Source organism: Dipteris shenzhenensis, chromosome 11 (genome assembly GCF_047967505.1).
Source record: "Dipteris shenzhenensis isolate YYH24624 ecotype China chromosome 11, Dip_SZ_1.0, whole genome shotgun sequence".
NCBI classification, from domain to species: domain Eukaryota; kingdom Viridiplantae; phylum Streptophyta; class Polypodiopsida; order Gleicheniales; family Dipteridaceae; genus Dipteris; species Dipteris shenzhenensis.
The window spans coordinates 4124330-4134517 of record NC_141606.1 but is presented as its reverse complement, the minus strand read 5'-3'; the positions used below and the strand labels follow the sequence as shown (position 1 = coordinate 4134517).

Below are 10188 nucleotides of genomic sequence, written 5' to 3'. Positions count from 1 at the left end.
AAGCAAAGACTCTTGAGACTTTGGAGAGGGGTGTAAATACATATGATGAGGTGGTTTTTTTTTTTGAAAGCCTTGGACCTTTAGGAAATGGCGTGGCTTTTCTTAATGTCTAGAAACCATGTCTCTGCAATGAATTTTCTGTGTAAGTTCATGAACGACAGAAATCTGTAGGCTATAGCTATGAAATGACCATGGCTCAAGACTACGATTACTCCTTCTTTCAAACAGCCAAGCTATCCCTCTATCATAGCATTGTTACACTCCCTCTTCATCCTCGCGACCCTCGTATTCATCCTCGTTGCTTATCGATGTAACACCTCCCAAGAATAGTAGCTTCTTTCGTAATTTTCCCACAAGAGCATTTGCCATCTATGTTGGCTCGTTGTCTATGTGCCCTCTATGTGCTTGCTAAGCTTGGAGTTTATTCACTATTGCATCAAACGTGACTATATACTTGCCATCCATTTCTCCTCTGCATTCACAAGAGCAACCGTGGTTGATATCCTTGCTTTCACCTTCGCAAATGATCTCTATAGCTTTTGCCACCCTTGTTGTGCTCCATCTCCCCTCCTGTCCTTTCTTTCTACCCAACCAGTTATCAATTCTACGTTGTTGATCGGTTCGTCCCACTAGATTTCGATGAACCGCTCCTTCACACCTTCCTTTTGGCAGCACAGTGTGTCTCAGAATTGGAATTTATTCACACTATGGATTCCATAGTGAAGCACCATCATGACTCCAATTCTGAATCTAAAGATTCTAAGAGGGTCCGGGACAGTGGAAAAAGGACTGAACAAGTGCTCAAAGAGCCTCAAACGAAGCTTCCCCTTAGCAACTTGAATCCCATAGACTTCTCAAGTCGTCTTGCTCTGATACCAATGTAACAACTCCTCAAACATAGAGGGATTCTTCTGCAATTACCTCCCAACCATGGATTCCATGAGCTCCCTTGATACCTCTTGTAAACTACCTTCAGTTCCTTTCCTTGTCCACTTTCCATGTGGATCTCTCCTTCCAAAATCCTCTCCCTTGCTCAGCACTTGCCACTTCGCCTCCAGCTTTGGTGCCACATGCCCCACAAGGGACTCCTCTCTTTATAGCCCTCTCTAGGACTCCTTATGCACCACCTCATAAATGCCTAGGCCTAGGCGTGACCCTAGACCCAAGCCCTTTAGGCCCTATTAATACGGGTGTGATTTTTTGGTGAGCTTTTTGTCATGAGCTTTTTTTTAGTTTTCATGAATATTGTGAGCTTTTCATTCACCTGAGAGAGAGAGAGGGGGGGGGGTCATGGAGTGGGGTGGGTGGAAAGTTTGGGTTGTGGTTGCAGTTAAGAGGAGAGAGGGGGGGGAGGGGGGATAAAGGAAAAGGGGAGGGATGGGCACATGGGTAAAGTGGCATGGAGAAGGGAGGGGAGGGGAGTTGGAACATATATTCGTTATCATAGTTAGAGGGGGAACTTATAAGGTATGCAAAGAGGAGTGCGAGGAGGAGAGAGAGGATGAGGAATGTGAAAGTTATGTTCATCTACTAAATGTAAAGGGGAAGGGAGAGCATATGGGAAATTTGTTCATTTTCAAATTGTATAATTTGATAGATTTGACCTCATATTTGGATTCCTCGTCGAATTCTGGTCATTTTGAGTACCAATATGACCATATTCCGATAAAAATTAGAAAAATGGTGTTTTTGTCATGAATTCATTTTGGCCTATTTTGGGCCTATTTTGAGTCTGCGCTAGCGCAGACTCAAAATAGGCCCAAAACAGGCCAAAATGACAAAAACACCATTTTTCCAAATTCTATCGCAATATGGTCATGTTGGTACTCAAAATGACCGGAATTCGACGAGGAATCCAAATATGAGGTTAAAATTTTCAAATTATACACTTTTAAAATGAACATATCTCCCATAGTTCCTCCCTTCTACTTTGAATATGGACATATCTTCTATAATTTTTTGCCTCCTACTGCCACTCATATCTGCCCCCCCCTTGTGCATAGTATACACTCTTCCACCCCTTCCACATGCTATGAAAATGAATATATCCTATATCCTCTCCCCCTCTTTCTAACCTCCCCATCTTTCTTATAACAAAAACATGTATGGATTTCTAAAAAAAGCTCACAAAAACAAAGGAAATGGTAAAAAAGCTCACATTAAAAAGCTCGCCAAAAGATTTTTCCCTATTAATACAAGTGTTGCCAAGCCCTCTGGCTTCTCGCCTTATACTATGGTCACATGGTATTATAGTTGACGTAACAAAGGAGGAGCAGGATGAACCAATACCAGCCCTGTAGGCACCTCCAGCAAAGAAGGAGCTACCTCATGGTTATTTCAAGACTTTAAAATACTCATGGGTCACTGACATTCCTAAGAGCAGTTCCAAAGTGTGGATATCTCAATACAATGCGAAGACTCCCTCCATGAACTCTGCAATGGTGGCTCAGCTCATGGAGCGTAGATCCTTTGAGGAGGAAAAGGATATCCCAGAATGGCAGGATGCTATGAAGGTGAAAATGGATGCCATTCTGAAGAACCACACCTAGGATTTGGTGGAAATGCCCCCCAAGTGGAAGGTGATTGGTACCAAATTGGCATATAAGCTGAAGTTCACTTCTAATGGGAGCTTAGACAAGTACAAAGAAAGATTGGTGGTGAAAGATTATGTACAATCAGAGGGACTTGATTTGGATGAGACCTTTACACCCATAACCAACAGGATGGTGATGATACGGACTATTGTTTCTTTGTCTTCTCATCATGGATGGCCTATCTTTTAGATGGATGTGAAGTCAGGATTCTTGAATGGAACCCAGAGGAGGAGGTATATGTGGATCAGCCACTAAGCTTTCAGGTTCCAGGGTCCACAGCCAAGGTATGCAAGCTAAAGAAGGCACTGTACAGGCTGAAACAGGCCCCAAGGGCATGGTATTAGTGAATAGATGAGTTATTTTTTAAGATCAAGCTACAGCGGAGTCTATATGATGCAAACCTCTACCTCTTTGTGGAGGGGGGTTGCGGCTAGTACTTGTCCTGTACGAGGATGATCTTATCCTTGGAGGATATCATTCAAAGAAAATTTCTCAACTTAAGAAACTACTCATGGAGGAATTTGAGATGACAGACTTGGGAACTCTGCATTATTTTCTTGGGATCAAAATGAAGTAGGAGAAGAGCAGCATATTCATCTCTCTAGAGAAGTACTATAAGGAGTTAAGCAGTTTTGGATGGAAGATTGCAAGGTGGCAATAACTCCCATGGATGTTGGTCTGAAGCTAAGCATCCATGATGCATCTCATGCAGTTGATGCATCTTAATATCAATGGATAGTAGGTGGTCTACTTTATCTCACCAACACTAGGTGAGAAATTTCCTTTGCTATAGGACTGTTCTGTTAATTCTCTGAGGACATGAACGTGACTCAGGAGGATGCAATGGTGATCATGTGTGACAACCAGAGTTGCATTGCCATCACCAGGAACCCCGTGTTCCACACACAAATGAAGCATATCAAAGTCTACTAGCACCTAGTATGGGAGCTCATCATTGATAATATCATGTAGCTGATGTAGTGTTCGATCACCAATAATGTATCAAATGTCTTCGCGAAGGTGTTCCCAAAGGAGCAATTGAAGCACCTCATTTGACACATGGGTATCGACATAGTTTTGTCATTGAGAGGGGGCGTTAAAAATCATTGTCCCCACCTGTGAGCCCCCAATTTGAGAGGACAAGGGTGCAATAGATGATCGGGGCTGTCGAGGGATACTCAACACATAGATGGCATCAAAAGAGGTGAGGATTTGTGATAGACATCATAGATCTAAGGTGCATTCTGGGACTAGTTATTATGCCATCTCTTGGGCAGTAGCAGGGTCTAGTAGATGGGTCTGCATGGTTGCACAATGTCTTGGCAATCATAGCAGATGTGCCCAACACATAGGCCTTATATAGCCCATGAAGAATGTTGGCTGACAGGCCGACCTGTCAAGTCAGTTAGGGGACCATCTAGTTGGTGTATATAGTAGGGGGCCAACCCCCTTTTGGCTAGTTTATTGGCCCAGATCATGGGGTAAATAAAGCCCTCTTCACCCCCCACTTCACTCATCTAATATACAGTAGAAGCCTCCACCATAGGCCGTGCAACACACACTTGTGAGAGACCATCTTAGGTAGAGAGATCTAGGGCTTAGCCCAACACCTTGCTAGAGGTTTTGTAGAGCTCATCTTAAGTAAGTTTTCCCCCATTGTTTGGTGGATATTTATATCTGAGTTCTCTTTCATCTCTATGTTGTCTATTCTATCTGAGATTTGCATCATTGTGATCATCTACTAGAGTGTATACTCCAAGCTGAGGGGTCCAGAGGTGTGAGTGAATCTGTCCTACTGTTGAAACTATTTTCAACGGTGGTAGCCTGCTTATGTGTTGCCCTCATGACAGCCCATGTGGTAGCCCTATGTGCTACCCACATGGCAGCCTAGTTCCCATTCCCCTATTTCCCCATCCCGAAATGTTTTGGCACTCAAGGTTTCAAAAATTTCCCATTCCCTTACAACTATGACAAAGGACTACCCAAGGATTAGCATGAAGGGAACATGGTAGAAAACATTGACCACATATAGCAGCAACCCCGCAAATTGAATGGGACTCAACCTAGCCATAAAAGAAATGAGATTGCCTTTTACACTTTCCTCACCTTAAGGTCCAAAAATCCATCTTAGAAAATAAGACACTCCTCATCAAAAGCCATGGACTCAAAGGGCGTATATATAGATATAAAATTAAATACATCTCTCTCTCTCTCTCTCTCTCTCTCTCTCTCTCTCTCTCTCTCTCTCTCTCTCTCTCTCCAAATATATATATATATATAAAGAGTGCTTTTAATATCTATAAAGAATTATACATATATATGATATACAGAGACTCAACCTAGTTAGCGGAACATTCTAAATCAATATCTATCCATATATATATTATATAAAAGCAAACCTATTCAAATTTAGAAGGAGACTATGTAACTCATATTAGAGGAAAAGAACTCCAACTACATGCAAGGAGACGAAATCATAACAAATTCGAACCGTATACTGAGGATTAGTACTATGGATAAGACTATGATTGTAGATGTATGTTCATCAAAAGTGCAGTCGATATGTGATCCACCTTAATTGTTTAGTGGAATAAGCATAACGAATTTGTCCAAGAAAGATGTCATGAGTTATTTATTTGTTGTTGAGGTAGTAAGCATGAAAGTTCATTGAACTTTGCAAAAATTCATAGTGTGGAGTCTGATCCATCACACCCCATGACACACACTTGGTCGTGGTCGTTTGTAAATGTATTCCAATCTCCACGTTTTTTATGCATACCATTTTGAATTCAGTAGTAGCCTAGTATGTCTTTTCAATTTTGATCTTGGCTTGTGTGTGTGTGTGTGTGGGTGGTTGCACTTTATATTGCCATTGTTGGATTATATATATATATACATATATATATATATATATATATATATATCTCTCAGCAAATTCATGTGAGCTACCTATAAAAGTTGATGATAGTATATGTGGCTACGTTGCATCCTTTGCAATTATACCTCTTAAAGTTTTGGAGTTGAAATAAAAGCAAATTTTCATCTAAAATTATAGCTTTGCTTTTGCTACTTGTCATCACATTGGTTTTGGCTCCTTTTATAATTAGTAATGATAGATGTGTATTCTCTCTTTCGAGACATCTATACTTAAAGGTGCCTTTAATTCTCTTAGTTTATTCTTACAATGGCTTGTAAAGGGAGAGTTTACCGAGCAAGAGAGCTAAAAAACAAGAAGATATATTCCCATGTGAAGACTTGTAATGTTAAAGCTCCAAGCTTGCCAACCAATGGATCTCACTACACCTGAAAACTTGCCAAGAGATGGACCTCACTACACCTAACGTGGTGAGAAAGGGGGAGTTAAAGTGAGAAACTAAGGTTGAAGGCGAGGGTGTGGCATTTTGATAATTCTAACCTTAGAGTGCATTCCCGCGAGCTTGCTCTCAGCGCCAAGCTCCGCTAGCATCCGCCAAATGACGCCACGCCACATTATGTTCCCACGATGCCCGCTAGTGCTCTCAATATGCCGACGTCTGATGACAAGGCCCGCATGGTACCGGTTCACAACTTGCGCTGCAGGTTGCACATTCATCTGCCATCGCTGGTCCTGTATTAGGAGAGCATCTTGTGGAGAAGGGTTCAAAGAACGTTGGCTAGGTGCATTGATCCACCGGCTGGAGCAGGTATCCAAGCTGTGGGTACCGAAATGCTCGGGTGAAGATGCGCAATCCTCGTCTCCAACGGGGCGGAGTTACACCGGGAGCATTCAATGCATTTGCCCTGCCTTTCGCTCTAGTGGGCAATTCCGCCAGATTCTGGCATTCCATGGAGTAAAGGCCCTCGCGGGAATGTACTCTTAGGATACGCGAGGGGGTAGAGTGTAAGGCTGTAAATATGGCAGAAGCACCAAGGTATACCTGAAACAAACATTGTTTGTTGGTGAGCAGGATCCTGGCTGGCGGGCATCAACAAGCCTCGATTTCTGTTGAAGCAGATGGTGATGAAAAATGTAGCGAGGGGCAGTTGGTGGAAGATACCTTAAATTGTGCGGCCGGTAGCGCCATATGCATCCCGGCGGCAATGGAGATGGCGTGCGGCGGTGGCGCTGACCAGGATCCAGCTTTCCTCTGCTCCAAATGAGCTGTGAGATCTCCCTCGCTCGCTCCAAATCCGTCAACCCATCTCTTCTCCTTCGCCATAGCCATCCCTTCCCTCCTCCTCCTTCCCCTTCCTCCTCCTTCTTCTCCATCATGCACGCCAAGTCCGACTCTGAGGTCACCAGCTTGCCTGGCTCCTCCCCTCCTCGCTCCCCCCGTCGCCCTGCTTACTACGTCCAGAGCCCCTCCCGCGACTCCCACGACGGCGACTCCAAGATCTCCTTCCAATCTACCCCCCTCCTTAGCCCCATCGGCTCCCCCCTCCACCCTGGCCTCGGTAGGACGTCTCGCGAATCCTCCCATTCCTACGCTCGCTCCCGCGACTCCTCCGCCTCGCAGCCCTCCCACCATGGAAGCAGAGGGAAACCTCACTCGGGCTCGCGTAGAGTCCAGCCTCAGCCCAGCCTCGACAATGGTCGCTCCGAGAAGGGCCTCGCAGGCTGGTCGACCTGCTCTGTTATCGAGGAAGAGCCAGAATCACGCAGAAGCAGCACCGCCTCGCAGATCTACATGATCTTGCTAGTCCTCCTCTCCTGTGCCGTCTTCCTCGGCCTCTTCATCCTTGTCTTCTGGCTCATTTGCAAGCCTGGGCGTCCTGCTGTTTCTGTGAAGGTAATGCATTTCTGCGTACTGAATAGCAATTAAGTGAAGATAATGTAAGAAGAGTGACGCTGTGGACTTAGTCGTCGTAGAGTCAGGCTCAAATTTTTCGTGGATCTTGCTCTGCCCAGAATGTCATCTTCCACAATCTCTACATGGGACAAGGGACGGACGCATCTGGCGTGCCTTCTCAGATGCTTACGGTCGACTGCACCGTGCAAATCGACTACAGCAACCCTTCGAAGTATTTTGGAGCTCACCTCTCTCCCCTTCAGGTCGACTTGGACTACTCGCAGCTCAACATTGCAACAAGTCAGGTGCGTTTCCCCAAAGGTTTCAATGTGGGGCAAGATGCTCTCAATCTGCTTTCTCCCCTAACTGGACAACGTTTTCTTCTTTATTGTTGCCAGACGGATGACTACATGCAGGGAAAAAACAGCCGTAAGGTAATACCGGTCGTGCTTCAGGCCGTCAAGGTGCCCCTCTATGGAGCTCCCAGCGATCTCTCCACGCCGCAAAACAACCCTGCCAGCATCCCGCTTCAAATGACTGCCCTCATTTGCTCTCAGTATTTTGTAATGGGAAATATGGTTAAGTCCCGTTTTTGCTCCCAAGTAGCCTGCAATCTGGTTGTCAACTCCAAGACAATGGCTCTGCTCTCTCCCCTCCACAGCTCCTGCACCTACTATCCTCCGTTGTGATCCTTTGATTGCTAACTGGGCTTACTTCGAATCATGGCAGGCGATTTTCAGGCTCAACTTGATGAAACTCTAGCTATGCTTGCTGAGCTCCATACATCTGTACATGCGCTTTCTATCTGTGTAGACCCGCACCACATGATTGAGCTCATGGAATTCATGTTTCAATCGAAGGCGTTGGTCGTCTTCTCATTCGAATTCGGCGGTTTCATTGTTTGACTGATAGGAAAGCTGTGTGTGTATTGCTGAGGATACGAATAAATGTCACTCTTTACCTTGGTAAGGCACACGGGCTTGTTACTAAGGCTTTACAAGAAAGACCTGAGGGCCACGGAGCCCCCCCTTATAAAGCATTAAAGCATTATGGATTCACGCTGACTTTTTTGCAAACCCGGTACCTTTAAAAATTGAAGTATTTAATGGTGCTTAAGTGAGCTCTATACCTTGGTTACCTACATTTATTGGCCCCCATCTTTACCTACGGTACTACCTTGTTTTTTTTCTCTTCTCACTAATTTTTTTGGGAAGATTTTTTTTAATTGCCTTATACATTTCTAATGGGGGACTCTAGTGGTTTTGGCACCTCGTTTGATTGAAGGATAATGGTGGAATTCTCTATTTTTAAAAAAATGGCATACAGGCCTTATGTCATGGATGGGGAAAAGGGGGGAAGTAGGAATGGCTATCTTAGATGTTCTATCCTTGGAAGAGGCTATTTTGGATGATATTCTCTTGACGCATGTCGGAACGACCAAAGAGAATATGAGAAGGTTATTAAGAAATGTCACATCAATGGTTCTCAACATTAGGGGGAATAGAATCATGTTGTTTAGAGCATTTGGTGCTATTTTCGATGGTCCTCCTCTACATCCTTTTTGCACAATAGAAAAAAGTAGTGATTTCCAAAAGCCTTAGGCATTTGAGACCCATATGCAAATGCCTACAGCAATACCATATGCAAATGCCTACAACAATACTTTTTCAAAAACATGATTCAGTGCTCATGTTTTAGATGCTTATGCAAGAGTAATGCCTTAAGCATTTGCATATGGGTCCTAAGTAGAGGAAATTGCAAGCGGACAAATGTTGATGTAGTTGCACTAGCCCCCTCCATATTGTTTATATTTGGGCTTAATGGTCTTACTCCTAAAAGTTCTCTAACAAGGGTGCACGTATGCACGAAAGCACTTGGTTCCAACTTGTGGGTTTTATGGGTCTTTGAACATTGTTGATTGTTTACTAAGAAATAATAAAAAAGAAACTCTTCGAGGACTCATAAGATCCATTAGGATTTGCCAAGGTTCTATAGTTATTTGCATGCTCTCACATCGATTGCAAAGCCATTGCCCTAAAATAAAAAATCTCTAAATTAAAGTTGGAAAGTAAATCAGTGTTACTTTTCCTTGAAGGTTTTCCAAGTGATACTTGCAAAGTGTTGATGTTAACTTTTTGGGGATTTTTTTGGCTTTATGTTTGTAAACAAATCTAGTAAATGACAATCTCTTCGCAGGCAAGCATAAAGCCCCTTTGGTTGGCATAAAGCCCTTTAAAAAAGAAAAGTGGATTTTTTTTACAAGCAAACTTGTTTTTCTAGAAAACGGCTTTTGGGATAGAAAATGCTTTTTTAAAGGCAACGGCTTCAACAGTTAACAAGCCGGCTTTAGCACCTTGCTCACAAACAAACACGCGAGTCTTGGATGGGCGATCGGAAAGCTTGTAGTGACTTGAAGACTTGTAACTAGAAGAAGCCAAGGCAATTGTTCTAGGGAGAGCTCAAGCATGGAGGAAGAGTGGAGCCCCCCAATTGATTTATAGCCATGTAGGAGCGAGAGGTTAAGTATTTTTAAAATTCCTAATAAAAATTCATAAAAAACTAAGAATGATCACAAAACTCTCACTCAACTCAATCCTAAAGTATTGTGTTTAAGAGACCTAGTGCTAATAAACATACTCAGAAGACATGAAGTCTTTTAAATTTTAAAAGCTTTGCATATTTCACAAAAATGTCAATATTGAAAGTTTTTTCATATATACCTCCACTACTTGAGTTTACACATGTGAAGGTGTGAGAATTGCTTCCCCTTTGAAATGTAGTATGTTAAGGTGTGCTTTCCATTTAAATTACAATTCTACTTTAAA

The 10188-nt window shown here is 43.3% G+C and overlaps 1 protein-coding gene across 2 annotated transcripts; it reads left to right on the top strand.

Moving 5' to 3' along the window:
• Positions 1–6769: 6769 nt before the first annotated feature.
• On the top strand, positions 6770–8422 carry LOC147896508 (uncharacterized). Of its 2 annotated transcripts, none has more exons than XM_087381666.1 (3): positions 6770–7363; positions 7483–7668; positions 7780–8422. In XM_087381666.1, the coding sequence occupies exons 1-3, from the start codon at positions 6845–6847 to the stop codon at positions 8050–8052; spliced, it is 978 nt and encodes a 325-aa protein (XP_087237792.1). In that variant the 5' UTR covers positions 6770–6844; the 3' UTR covers positions 8053–8422. The 2 variants fall into 2 exon arrangements, with proteins under 2 accessions (XP_087237792.1, XP_087237791.1); XM_087381665.1 differs by having other exon boundaries at positions 7762–8422.
• Positions 8423–10188: the final 1766 nt, after the last annotated feature.